The following is a 14,733-nucleotide window of genomic DNA, read 5'->3' as shown; positions in this document are numbered from 1 at the left end:
GACCCCAGATGGAGAGCACGAGGTTTGCCACTCCTTCCGATTGTCCTCCCTCTATGGCAGCTTTCAGGTAACAAGCCTGACGCCGCGCCCAAGTCTAAATTTTTATAAATCGACCGAGGGCTATGCCGTCAGAAGTCTCCGTCTGTCGACAGCCGTGCGTGCTGACCCATCGCAAGGCTTTTTATTCGACGCCTCGGGCGGAGAAGACTTCTTCGTGGCCCTCGTCCGCTTCTTCCGAAATAAAAGGAAAAAAATGGTTTTCTCATAGAAGATAATGATTAAACTCAAAAAACGAAACGATATATAATACAATCGAGTCACTTGATAGCCCATTGGAATAGCTACACGCACGAATTTCAGAAATGACCTCGACACGATGCGTTAAAATGAACAGAAATGGAAAAATTACGTAATTTATTTTGAGTCAAATCAACTTTCGAGTTGAATACTGTGCTTTTTATAAATGGTGTCGTCGGAGGGTGGTCAATTCAGTACCTGGCTTTGTAGTTTTTAGCTGCATTGTCGTACGTATATCTTACGGAAATTTGAAGCATATTTACAGAAGAGGTTCTGCTCAATAGTTCCGACCCTTAATCCGGCCCTGAGTACGTACATGGCGTGCAACGAATGCCTCGGACGGTGGTATCGGACGGGTGGAGACTCTCCAGTCTGACCAACACGAAGGCGAGATCCGCACCGTTTGGCATCCATCCACTCCTACAGCGGGAGCTCACGTAATTAAGCTGCCGAGCTCCTTCAGCACTGCGACCTGCGATCTCTTATTCTTTACCCTCCACCTCGGTACATTTCGAGGAATCCCTCCCTGACCCCACGCGACACCACCGTGCTCTATTCACACGCCACAATCGCCACCGCCGAGCCCTTCAGGGGCCATCAACTCAGGGAACGAATCGATAAGGTGCCACCGTCCTCGTTAATTTCGAGTCTTTCCCGCAATTCGATTGTCCACCTCTCGTCATCACCGCTTCCACCTTCTTTCATTGCGATGCTTTTCGTCGTCGTTCATTACTATGTACTTGCATTTAGTTTCTTTCCCATCAGCCGCCGCAGATGAGACCGGCGAATGAGAGAGTGCACGAACTCCGTGCCGGGAATGTCAAAACGGGGGCTTTTTTTTCCCCTCTACCCGGGTCTCGAACCAAGTGATCTTGCCATTTATTTAGTCGTTTCTTTTTTCAACGGGTCCCTTTCAGCTCCTTCAACCTGTGCCGCGGGTAAACGACGTCCAAGCTCTTCCACGGCAGAGGACGAGAGCATTGATGATGCTCCCTATAAACGCGTCCTTGGGTGTTCTCTCTCTCTCCCGTCCTCTTATTCTGCCTCTCCCCCCCCACTCACCCCGCCCTGCCTCCTCTCTGCCTCAGCCTGGCCGGGTGAATCGTTGGGGGAATGGACATGGGGCGGGTTAGAAGGCGTTGGAATCTCGACTGGTGAGACCGTTCCATTCGAAACGAACGCGGGCGCAAAAAAATAAATAACGAGGGGAAGAGGAGATCTTCGCAGGGAAAGGACTTCTTTAACTACCTGCACGCCTCCTCATTATTAACGCAAGCCGGGCGCTTAAGCAGCGCGCATGATACCCGATAGAAGGATTTCTCGAAAAAAAATGCATTCAAATGCGGCTAAAATTTTTGTGAAGTTCTGTGCCGGGGGAATCCTCTACGGCTGGTGGACGTTGAACACGGACATGTTAGACAGAGACGTATCTGAATCGCATTACTGAGTAAACTCTACGAGGAAGTCGATGGTAATTCCTCATTGTAAGCAACCTTTAATGGGGGAGTCAATTCTCAACCCAATGTTACCGCTTTTCCTAATATCACGATGCCTGGAGAGTCCCCATTGAGGATCTAAAGTACCTCGGTCATCATCCTGCATACTTGTAATTGTCTCAATGGACTGTTTTTTAACATTATGCTAGTATTTTTTGGTTGGGAAAAAGTGGAATATTTGTATTCCCTTAGTTTACTGCTAGTTGAAATACGAATCAAGCGCATTTTTTCTTATTCACGAATATGAATTGAATGGGCAAAATATTTATTCACATGGTTCATTGATACGATTCACGAACGGCACTGATTCCAATCGTATTACCACAAGCATCTAAAAATATATAATAGGATAAAGCCATTTGATTACCAATAGGTGTATCTGTACACACGAAAATTAGAGGCGATCATGAATCGATAATTTAAAATGAACATGAATACTGAAATGACATGTTTTATTTGGAGCCGTCAGAAGATTGCCATTTGTTTCCTGGTTTCGTAGTTTGCAGCTGCATTGCTGTAACTTTGAAGCAAATCTATCTCTTTACTGAAAAGGTTCCGCTTGATTACTCCGACTCCTAATTCAAGCCAGAGTACATGGTGTACACATGCCTCGGACACGGTCTACGGATGAGGATCAAGGATGGATGATATGAAGTTCCGATAAGTATAACGGTCCACATGACTGATTGAATATCTAATTGATTTGGCAGCCTTTGATAGAGCGGAGTTCATAATGAGTATTCCCAAGGTTTAATACCTAACTAATACTTACCGAAGATATTGATAATGGATATGATTTTCAATCTGAATAAAAAGTTTTTATTTAACTATTTGTATTTCACTACTTTTGAAGACAAATGTTGGGACAAGTATTGAAAGACTCCATTCGCTTCAGAGAAGAAGTAAAAAATAAAAATTGTATCGTCGTTTGGTACTAATTAACTGATTACTATTTAATTTATATTAATCATTTTTACATATGCTAATTACTATTTGATATTTGTACTAGTATACTAATTATTTACTGAGCGTTTTGATACAAATATGGGATCCATATTCATTTTAACCTTCTTAATTTCACTAAATAAAATTCTATGCTTATTCCTCTTCTATGGTGAAGTCAAATATCGTGCAAAAGTTTACATGGAATAATCAAGTTAATATTTATTTTTAGATTTTGCGGTTAATATTCTTCGGGAAAGCTATGCACGTATACATGTAAAATAATAAAATTACGGAGATCTTGAGACTCTGAAAGCGGTATTGCCGCAAAAAATATCCATATTTATTTGTAAGCTGATCTTAATTATTCTTTATCGCTTTCCTTTCTAATTGATTTTAAAATTTTGTTCTTGCCTCTTACTCTACGAACTATTACGTTTCGGAGCTGAGGTCTTGGAATTACACACACATTTCTAAATTTTGTGGGTAGTTCTACTATTGCTGAGACTTAAAAAAACAGTTATCCTTAGAGCTTCACAAACTACGTAGACGAGTGAACTCCATCCCAGGAATTACCATTGAACACCTGAATTTGTGCCCTGGTGTCGTAAACTAAGAAGATGAAAATGAGTATCCCTTCAAATGAAAGGATAGCACTCCATCCCTTTCATAGGGACTAAAAACTTCCACTTAAGACATCGACCAGAGGGCGTCGACTTCTGGGACCCCCCAGCAAGTAGAGTGCTCAGTGAATTCGCTGTCAAATGATAATTATCCGATAATTAGCGCGTAACATCTTATTGTTAATTAAATATGAGCGTGATGTCGACGACGCCGTCTCATTAATTTTACATTAATCAGTCAATGATTAACTTTATAGCAACTCCATGAAAATGAGACATTGTTTCAGAGAATAGTGCGATTAGGAGTGCACCTCAGTATGAAATTGTTCCATGGTCATTAAAGAAGTTTAATTTATTACCAACCAAAAGAGGAGAGGGAATGACAATGATAGAGAAACGGCCGTTTCAGAGGACGAATGAACAGTGGGAGCCGTGCACAACCCACCGAACCAAGCAAGCCGGTCACCACGTTCTTCCCTCGGCAATACCAGAGAGAGAGACGACGCTCTGAGGGAAGGATATACGTTCCACGAAGAGAACTGGAAGATGGGGAGCCCTCGCGGATCTAAGGTTGTGGGAGAAGAAAAATGGTTTGCGAGGGAGGAGGGAGAGGTGGAGACGAAACGAGATGTAAATAGCGCTAGAATGCGAGGGGAACGACGCGGGAGAGAGTGGAGAGCAAATGCGACTGCCGGATGGATAAAACTGCTGCATTGAGGCAAAAATGTAGCAAATGGGAGCATTCGAGGAAATTCCGTAGGCAGCCGCCAAGGGCTTGTTTAACCGTTGTAGCAGAAAAGATAGAGCGAAAAATGTTAGAATGACGAACACCGGAATGCTTGAAATGAAACGTGCTTTTTTCACCAGAAAACGCAGTATTTCGCCTCAAGTTCAATTCCCCCGTTTCCTTATATTCCTGAAAACCATACTGTATTCTCGCTCCCTCAACCTCTGCCCATAAATGATCTTCAATCCGTCATGCTTCATTTCATAAGCCGTTAACAATCCGGCACGGGGACCAATCAAATATTTTAGAGCTAATCTTGGGGAAATTCTAATCATCTTTTACTTTTTATCATCAGATATGAGGGGAAATAAAGTTCAACTTAAGAGCAGTTAATGTGTTTAACCATCACATATCTGATATGAATGTAAGGTAATGTAATAAAATGAAAAAAATTGCTAATACAACCATAAAGCAACATTTCCAGAAGGATTCGTTATTGGAATCTCCAATGTTTCATCCATAACAATTCAAGTACTCTTGCAAAAACTTTTACAAAGCCAATGAACTGTAATTTTACAATATCCATAGTTAAGTAATACTTCAACATTTTTCATAATATTTTTATGTTTGAACGAGTTTATAAAGACATATCCCATTTAAGATCTCTCATATTTACGGCTGCATTACATACAGTTACATCTGATGTTGCCGTATTAATGTGAATCCGACAATAGGAAAATAGTGCTTTACTCAGCTAGCCGTGTTAAATACAAGATTTGGGGTAAACTGACACAGATTATGAATTTGTGTTCATACAATCAGAGTAAAGGAAACTTTATTGAGTTGTGTTCTGAAAATATGTGAGATAAAGTTTTTGCCCGCTTCATCAAAAATCGGAATATTTGTATCCTTGATTATCAACGACTTACGGTATACTTTCATGGTCTACGCATTTTTACCGAAGATATTTACAATGTTGACTAAACCTTGGACACTATTGAGCTAACAATCTAGACCCGAAGTGTTTATCGAGTTGATTTTCTGTGGTGTTTGCATCACAACGCGACGACTGACAGCAGCACAAACATTGACTGTCTCCTTGCCTCCAATCTAAAACTGCGATAGGCTTTGTGACACTCGTGATATATTGCCCATCATGCACGCTTCCCTAATCGGGTCGGGTGAATAGTAAGCCATAGCTTGCAGTCGAGTACCAAAAATAGATTATGGGAAAAACAACGATGGAAAGCTCGCCAAGTCTTGTGCGCATTTTCAGACAATTTACGCGATAGAATGCGATTAGCAAACCGATTTTTCTCGGAACAAGAACTAAATACCTAAGCGTATGAGTGAAAAAAAAATCACGGAGTGAGTACTACGTGGATGAATTACCACCTCAGCCAAACCGTATTTACCGGCCTTGTTGCTGCCAAGTACCGTCTCGGAGGGACACACGTGGTGCATGGCGAAAAGAAAAATAAATGAGCGAGACGAATTTATTACCGCGCCACGGAAGGAAAAAAATATCTTTACTTTCACTCATAGCATAACGGAAATTATTAGTATTTTCAGCGATCCTTGGATCAAGCAGACTGTGCATGTAAAATATACATTTGAAAAACCCTTCGGGCACCGTTTCCTCGGGCGTGGACAGCAAACGTAATGAATGCCGCGAAACCTACCTGTTTTGGAATAAATTAAGGTAGCGGGGAAAAAGTAATGGAAAAAGGAAGAGAGGTGATTATCCGAGTACGTCTCGGGGTTCAAACGGCTCACGCTGATTTTACACAGTCCCACCAACGCAGCGGCGGCCGACGAGAGCTTAGCGAGGCGGGAGCGGAGGGTTTGAGGAAAGAGAAAGAGAACGAGGTAGGGAGAAGGACAATGCGAGAGGGAGGGAGAAGGGGTGAGAAGGGAGTCTGAGAAGGAGAAGAAACTCGGGAGAGACGCTAGCGCGCAACCTATTCTAGGGTTTGAGTGTGCTTCATCTGTTGGGCGTGGCTGGCTGCAATGCGCTCCGCAGCCATATTACGTCTGGAGCGCGGGATGGAAGAGAGGGATTAAGCTCTAGGACCTGAGGTCACAGTACACACTTCATTCTACAACTTCGAGAGTGCGAATTATTCAAGTAAAAGCCTACTCGGAACTTTTCATCTGTTCCTATAAGAATTACTAATAATGGGCCCTGAAAACTAAAGCAGTCCTGGAAACAGTTGTACTTCAGACACTAATCCGCAGGAATTTAATTCGTTAAGATTATTTTGAAAATGCGATCTCCTACTATTATGAAGGATCCTCATCATAATGATTAAGAACGCCTCATTTTGGAGTAATTATTCCAAGGAACGATCACTTCAGTATGATTCTCAACAAGCCGTTCATTTTCACAATGTCGGCGGTAAATCATAACTCTAAAGATAAGATTTAAAATCGGAGGATCAGTAGAATATCTACAAATAGCACATTCAGAAGTGTGTTAAAATTCGAGAGAATACCGTCAATGACCATATAATCAAAGGCTCTAAATTAAAAAAAAACATGAAAAAAGATCAAGTTTCTGAGAAGTCATTACACCCTATCTCACTTCCACGAAGTCCATAAACTGGGTGTAATATAAAAGATTGGGCACGAGGGATACGAAATATTCTCAACCATCAAAGCGTTTAATAAAATAAAACAAATGAGTTCTCATCAATTCACAAAAACCCAAACTTATGTAAAGAATGGGTAGTAGAAATCTGTCTCGTGGGAGAGAGAACGTCGTTCCGTGAGTCAGAAATAGTACAGGAGTGGGCATTCAAACTTATAAAATGATTGAATAGAGAGGACAAACATTTTATTACAAATGAGAGTTTCAAAATAAGTGATATCAGATTTATTTTCATTTTTTAATTAATAATTCTGTTCCAGTGATTGTATATTCATTTTATAAGAAAATCAAGTATCTGTTGGGAACAGGAATGAAAAATAATTATACAAAATGCCTTGAAGCAGGGTATCCACCATAATGGTTCATCTTTTATAGTAGTTGTATTTTTATAACATTGGGAAATACCGGCAATTTTTATTTAAAGTACTTTTCATAGATGTTTTTGAAACAGAAGGGCACAAAATATGTTTAAGCAAAACCAGAGAACACGGCAGTTATTGATTCTCTCAAGGTTTAATCGCAATGTTTGACTAGGGGAAACCTAATCAAAAGAAATTTCAAAACGGAAATGGAAATTTCTAATACAGAAATGTGGACGATGCTCGGAAAAAAAAATCGATGGCAAATCTCATAAAATCAGAACCATTTGTATTCCCAGGGTGCAAAAATACTAATTGAAACAGTATTGAGAAACATGCGTTTTGCCAATAGGAAAAGCTTGAAGGTTCCATTACAATTTATTGAGAAGTGCTTCTAAGATCAATCGTTGGGAAACGTGTCTTTGACCGCCTAAAGACCGATAAACATCAGTTAATAACTACTTTAGAGGAAAAATGTGTACGAAAATGTAGATTGTGAGTCTGAAAACGTGTGAAATTTTTATCGCTTATGTTTTCTAAAACGTCATTAAGCTTACACACTGTTTGAATTTTGAACCTTTACACGTTTTCGTACTTTTTATTTTTTCTACCCCATATTTTTATTTAGTTGAGCCGACTAAACTGAGTCATTATCAATGTCACAAATACAGTTGCGCCTGAATTAAAACAAAACCAGTGACAATTGGCACACTAAAAAGCGATAAAACTATTAAATTTCTAACTTACACTTAGCTTAAGGCCACCATTACAGCCACACCAATTAGCATTGCAGTTAAATATCATGCTTCTTTACCTGAAGAGACCTAAGCTCTCTGGTAGTCTTTAACTAGTCAAGCTAGTAAGTAGTCGTAACTAGTAAATAGCCGAGCTCTGGAATATGAATTTCGAACATTAAAACACAGAAGGTGGTCAAATAAATGAAGCGATGCTGCCCGGTAGAAAGATATTCGAAGAGAGAGGAAAAAGAGAATAAAATAATTTCTAGGTTAACTATAAAAGAATTTCATACATTCGCTAATAGTCAAGCGTTGACTCAGGACTATGCAATTGCAGTGTAGTGGTGATTACAGCTTAAAGAGCTGCTTTTGAAATAGGAGACTTTAATGCTCGATGCAGAAACATTTTTTTTCTTAGGAGAATATCTTTGGGGAATGGACTCCAAACTTTTGAAGCGTCCAAGTGCAGGAATAAAATTCAATTTAAGGACGTATTTATAAAAGTATCCTCGCAATGAATGTTTTTAAGATATGGATAACTAAGGAAGAAGCGGAGCCGCCATTATGTTAAAAATAGATATTTGAGATAACAATGATAGTTACACTAACTAAATGATTTACCTAATGTGCTCATTTAATATATTTCGATTACATATTTTACGTCTGCAACAGCTTCTGTATTGACACCGCTTTAATAAAAGCTTTAAATTTAAGCTTAGGTACAATAAGTTTGGTATCAGAATTCTAAAGGAAATAATTATTGGCATAAAATTCTGAGCACGTACGCACAAAAATGATCTTTTCTCGAAAATTAAAAATGCACGTAGAATATGAAATTTATACATGTACAGAGGAAACCTTACTAAGCTATTTAACAATTTTACAATGAAAAATAAATATCGATGAAACGGTTTCACTACATTTTGGTAATGAGTTTCAAAATAAGAAGGTAACGACCGGTATATACTAATAATTGAATTTAGGTAATAAGTCTCCGGTGCCCTACTGACAATCGGTAAATTTATTGAAGACATTGGTAGGTAAAATAAATATTCAAATAGAAATTATATCTCCAAGGAATGGTAAAACTATTTCTCATTTGACGGTAAAGATAACTTAAACATAAAAACAAAGGACATTTTATATAACACGTGGTATGAAGATGAAGATATCTTAGGAAAAAATAATAGCATTTTGCATATTCTTAAGTTTTTTGTAATTAATATTTAATTACAAAAAATTGTGTGAAGATAACTTTTGAAATAAAATGACAGATTTTCTTGCACTTAACGTTCATACTATTGATACAGGCAACATTTATAAGTGCCTCGTGATTGTATACCTTTCTATTGTCATTGAAACCACGAATGTTCATGGAAATTAATTCCTCAAAAGTTAAGTCGAAATAAAATGAGTTTTGGATTCAACATTTCAAAGGATTAATGCAAAAGATTTACAATAACATTTTCCAAATAGCATGGTGAAAAATCATTATATCTATTTTTAACTCGGCAAATACACTATGGAAACTTGTGAACATAAACTATTATTAAAAATAAAAAATTTGGATTTCGACCTGTTGAAACAATGCATGTACTTACATAAAACTGCGAGGCGCAGAATCGGGAGTGGAGGCACCTAATAACTGCGTCTTCCGTCAGTGGACCAGGAAGGTGTATAAGGTCTTCGATGTCCGCGGTGGAGACGCTGGGAGCGGCGCACCTCTGCCCTGGGCTGGGGTTGGGTGCGGCGCAGTGCTGGCCCTGGTGCAGGTGGGAGGTGAGGGTGCCGACACCGGGAGGGGTGGCAGGTGCCATGGCGGGCGTTGGCCTCCCCATTAAGGGCCCGGCGCCCCTAACTCCTCCCCCCGAAAGGTGCAGCCTACTCTTGGGATCTGAATCGGACAGAAGGAGAGAGGGTAATCACACCCTGCCTCTTAAGATTAAGCGATTTCCTCGATGGGCCCTGAAGGAGTCAATGGGATTGCTTTTCTTATAGCTTCTACAAAAAATATTACACTGGCAAGGCAAATCCGTCACAAAACATTATTTACAAAAATATGCTAACCATTATCAATCATTAAAAAAATAAAAGCACCACCTCCATGGCAAAATGGAGTATGGTGGATTGTGGTCGTGGTTTATTTTCCAGAATTCACATAAAATTAAATATAATATGGAGATTGTCTTACTTTCCTCGCTAGATTTTACAAAGGAAAACCATGAACAAGCTAAAGGTAAGTGAATACATCGCTAATAGTGTGCTAACAACAAGTGTCAATCACGAAAGTGAAACCAATCCTTTCGAAAGGATTATAGGGTCCGCAACGAATATGCTCAAGGGAAAAGAAAGAAATTGGGACTGCGGGTGACCTTTGCATGCCTTTTGTTATTATGCCATGCTAATGATCGCCAGGATAGAATTAGCGAAACAGAAATTTCAGGGCAAAAATATATTTCCATTTTCACAAACCGAAATGACTTGATCAATATAATGGCTTTAGGCTCCATGAACCAACTACGGAAAAGCAGATTCCGCGGCATAGCGTATTATTCCGATATATTTCCATCCATGGAAAATGAAATTTCATTACTACTGTATTATTTTCGTATTTAACATTTTATTAATACATACTACTAGTAGTATTAACACAGTATGCGGGTATTCTTGAAATAAATGCGCTACCAGATGAAAACAAAGCAAAAGAATAAAATAATATTGCTTTTATTTAAGGAGCAGCGGAGTGGTATTCCGATTAAAATGTGGGAAGAGCGGTGCCATCCCGCATCGATTAGACCACGCCTTGAATCCGCCTGTATCATTGGAGACCAGTCCCAGAAAAATTTAATCTTTGAAATGGAACTCAAAAGAAACCCACCTGACTAGTTTTGAAATTCTTAGAACAGAAAAAGCCACGTGATCATCGGAAATCCTAGGAACTTTTGATTGCAAGAAGGTCTCTGAAAAGACCCCACTAAACATAAACAAGAAAGACGTCAATTGTGCAGTTTAACATTAGTAACGAATGAATACTTAGATGTATATCTCAACTCCGCTTAAGGTTGACAGAAGGAATCACAATTGACAGAAAAACAGATGACCCCAGGATAAACTATTTCGTTCACACAGAACGCGTGATCAATGCATATACAATATTTAAACAATCATGCAACCAAAAACATCTTTGTATGGGACCTACATGAATGAGGTAATGCCACAAAGTTTCAGACTCTATAGGCTGACCATGAGTCCATGAGCTAATTTTTATTTGCAAAAAAACAAGTAAATAACAACGCATATATACATATATATATATATATATATATATATATATATATATATATATATATATATATATATATATATATATATATATATATATATATATATATCCATTCATATATACATACATATATGTTTTTGTGTACATATCGTATATGTGTATATCCCATACATAAATATATAATGTATTTTCTTCGCCTCCGTTAGATAGTTTCCATACTAATATTTTACTTTCAATTCACACTTATCTAACCACCAGCTAAGACTAATTATTACAGTAGTCGCTTGCCAAATCACCACTACCCTTCTCCTTAATTTGCGAATTCCCCCCTCGGTGGCTGATACTGAGCATCCACTGCCATATACGCCCTCTTATGCGTGGGAGTTTTCCCTTACCGTCAGCAGGCGATAGGTGCAGGTTTCCGAGGGCCGCCACGCCTCCGTGGTGGCCCCCAAGATGGGGTTGGTGCAGCGGCGCCCCCCCGTGGTGTGCCGCAGTGCCGTTGCCCCCCCCTGGGTGATGATGGTGGTGGTGGCCCTGTCCCCCGGGGGCATTTGCACCCCCTCCGCCGCCGTTTGGCTGCGACACGTGCAGCCGGTTGCGAAGCGTGACTAGCTCCGTGCTGAGGCTCCGCAGCCGTTGCTGGAGGTGCACGGCCTCGTTGGAGGAGGAGGCGTCTGAAAAACGGGAAGCGATCCAGCGGTTAGCCCTTGGCCGGGGTGCGCAAACCCCCCTAAATATCCGCCCCCGTCCCATCACTCCATTCAGGTGATAACGCTCGTGGGGCTGAAGGTTCGGACGGTCGAATCGCGAGGTATCGTCGAACCAACCGAAAATCATTGTCGGGAGATGAAATAAATTCACTGGATGTGGTTGGAAATATTCTAACGCATTTATAAATAAAATGAATTTGCGCTGTCCGAAATAAAACTTAAATAGTCTCATAACGTGACGCGAAGTAAAATTGAATTTTGCCCAACATATAGAGTTTCTTCTGATGCAAAAGGTAACCTTTTTCTCGTTTCTTTTTACAGTATGCACATAAATTGACCAAAAGTACATCTTCATCTCCAATTAAATATTAAAATTGGTATCGGTAGGTGTCACCATTGCGCTGTATGAACAAGTACATGCATTAAACATAAAGATGAAAATATAAAATACATTTTATCGTAATAAAATTATATTCCACCTTATTCAAAACAACATGATTGTACTTATTTATAGTCACAGCGGGGTAACGTTTAAAAGCAACCCCACTTGGATTTGACCCCGTGACTCCCTGGTTCAACAGTAGAAGACTATAACCTCTAAGTCACAAAGACAGCGAAAGAGCAGAAAGAAAAATGTCATCTAGTCAGTCTCTAGTAGATGCAGATATCCTTGGGCTTTTATGACTTTCATATTTTAATCTGTCTCCTGTTATGGGCATAGAGTTACTCATTTATATTGTAGTTACTGCAAGAAGAATGGGAATTTTGAATGACAGCAATCTCAAAACCGGAGAACGTATGTCATTCTTCTCACCATTTATAGAATTCGAAGGTAACTAGTCACAGTTACTGTAAAAACAATGCAAACATTATTTGAGACGTGACTTACTGATGGAAAATGTAATTTTCCGATAGTACAGTTAAGAAAATTTGCATCGCATTATGATCATAGCGTGATTTATCATGATTTGATTGCATGTAATATCGAAATTCTTAAAAGTTTTAAGAACGTGGATAAACTGATCAACAGCAGAATAAATTTGGCTTGCGGCATTGTTCGAGGCACATGGTTAGGCGGTTATTTGAGTATTTCACTGATACCTGACTCACGTGCAATGTATTCGGCATATTTCTTGAATGTCAAACGACTGTCGGAGACGGTCTTTTAATCTTTACGGCCGAAGCTGTCTGCAAGAATCTGTGGGAAACCTTGAGTTACAAGAAGTTTTAAGACTGTCGTTATTTAAAGCTACTCACGCATCTCATTCACTGCTAACCACATCGCAGCGGTTCTTAAACGAGCGGTTTAGTGGGATATTAACATTTACAAGAGGGTACAGATCCTAGGCTCAGCATCCTGAATCATTTTCTCTTTATTACCGTCGACTTTTTAAATTCCCATACTTTGCAAGTTGATTTTTTAAATTAAATAACTATTTTGTAAAGGCTGTTTTCTAGTTCAAGGCATCATCTGAAAGACTCGAATAGTTTCATCAAATATTGCAGACGGAACTCTGATTCGGCAAAGAAATTTATTTCCCCGTTAATGGAATTTTTTAGGGCATTCCCCATTGAATACAAACGTTTTTCGCGCTAAATATTGCACCAAAGTAATACTACATGCCACTAAAAGATCTATATACAATATTCATGAAATGTCAGCAAGAAAAACTTATAAGCCGAAATCATACGAATACTATTGCATCGTATAATACAATACAATATTCAGGAATCAAACATACGGACACAACTTATATAAAAATATTTCTCATATTTCGGTTGATACTATTTATGGAATGATGAAATATAATTGTTACGGGTGAAATGGACGAAAAGGAATTTTTATCAATCCAAAATCAGGTAGCTTGACTTTATCCGATCGACTTTCGTGAGAACTGCGTTTCTCAAAACACTGACAGTGAAATGCGGTATTTCGCTAACAGAACTAAGGATACAATTATGAAATGGAGCGACCGTTGACTGAGCAAGACGCACATCGGTCGGTTGGATACATCCACATGTTACAACCACACATCAACACACAACGTAGCCCTAAATCCCCCGAAACCTCCGTCCGCGGAGACGACTCCAGGGAAAAGGAAAGTTGGGTAGTTTGAAGGTTCAACGTTCAAGGATATCTCTCCGAGGAGGAGGAGGAGTAGAGAACTCTCGCGAGGGGAGCGCGGGGCCGGGAGGAGGGACTTGGATCATCCTGCCGCAAGAGAGTCGGCCACCGCAAAGATTCAACGCAATCGCCGCCACCGCTCGCCTTCTCCCCACCGCAAACAATTCCCCTCCACCCTCCCGCGCCCCCCGGAGTGGCTGGCTGTGGTCACTATGAGGCAGGCTTCAAACACGCGTCACACGTCGGACTCTCTCATGAACTTCCCCCTTCTCTTTCCCTTCATCCTCTCCAAGACTCTTACCTCGCCACATGCGATGATCCCCTCTCATGCACTAAGGACATGTGAAGATCGCCGCCGCGCCCGCGAACTAATGACTTCCCACCCTCCCCTCCCTCAACAACCCACTAGTGGGTACGCAAGAACGCGTCCGATCGACTCAAATCGCTTGCAGGGGAAACATTCTGGACGGACGTGCGTGTGTGCGCGAGAGGGTACCAGACGGGGGAGAGAATGGGGGGGGGTGGCGGGGGGCGTGGTAGGGGGGTGGAAGGAGTGACTCGGGGGGGGGGAGAGAAAGAGGAGGATATGAGAGACTCCGCCTCGCTCTCCGACCAATCTACCCGCTCGTCGTTCCGAGAACCACTACCCCTTTATCCACTAACGATCGCTAACTGAGCAACATGAAATAGGGCCGTTACGGACTCCTTCGCTCTTTCGGAGCATGGAACACTTTCCAAGGAGTCGTGATAATTCACGATTAATCGCCCTCTCATAAACACC

At 40.4% G+C, this 14,733-nt stretch overlaps 1 protein-coding gene across 1 annotated transcript in view; it reads right to left on the bottom strand.

The window, feature by feature from the left end:
* The window catches only part of dachs (unconventional myosin-IXb-like dachs), a 150,413-nt gene that overhangs the window by 44,551 nt on the left and 91,129 nt on the right, over positions 1–14,733 (bottom strand). The window contains exons 2-3 of the mRNA XM_071591702.1: positions 11,510–11,791; positions 9,433–9,725 (exon numbers count right to left, since the gene is read on the bottom strand). Of these exons, the coding sequence (XP_071447803.1) occupies positions 9,433–9,725; positions 11,510–11,791 (575 nt within the window). The remainder of the gene's footprint in view (positions 1–9,432; positions 9,726–11,509; positions 11,792–14,733) is intronic.

Source organism: Hetaerina americana, unplaced genomic scaffold (genome assembly GCF_022747635.1).
Source record: "Hetaerina americana unplaced genomic scaffold, ioHetAmer1.1.p SCAF_1, whole genome shotgun sequence".
Taxonomy (NCBI): Eukaryota; Metazoa; Arthropoda; class Insecta; order Odonata; family Calopterygidae; genus Hetaerina; species Hetaerina americana.
This window is presented reverse-complemented; position numbering and strand designations above follow the sequence as displayed.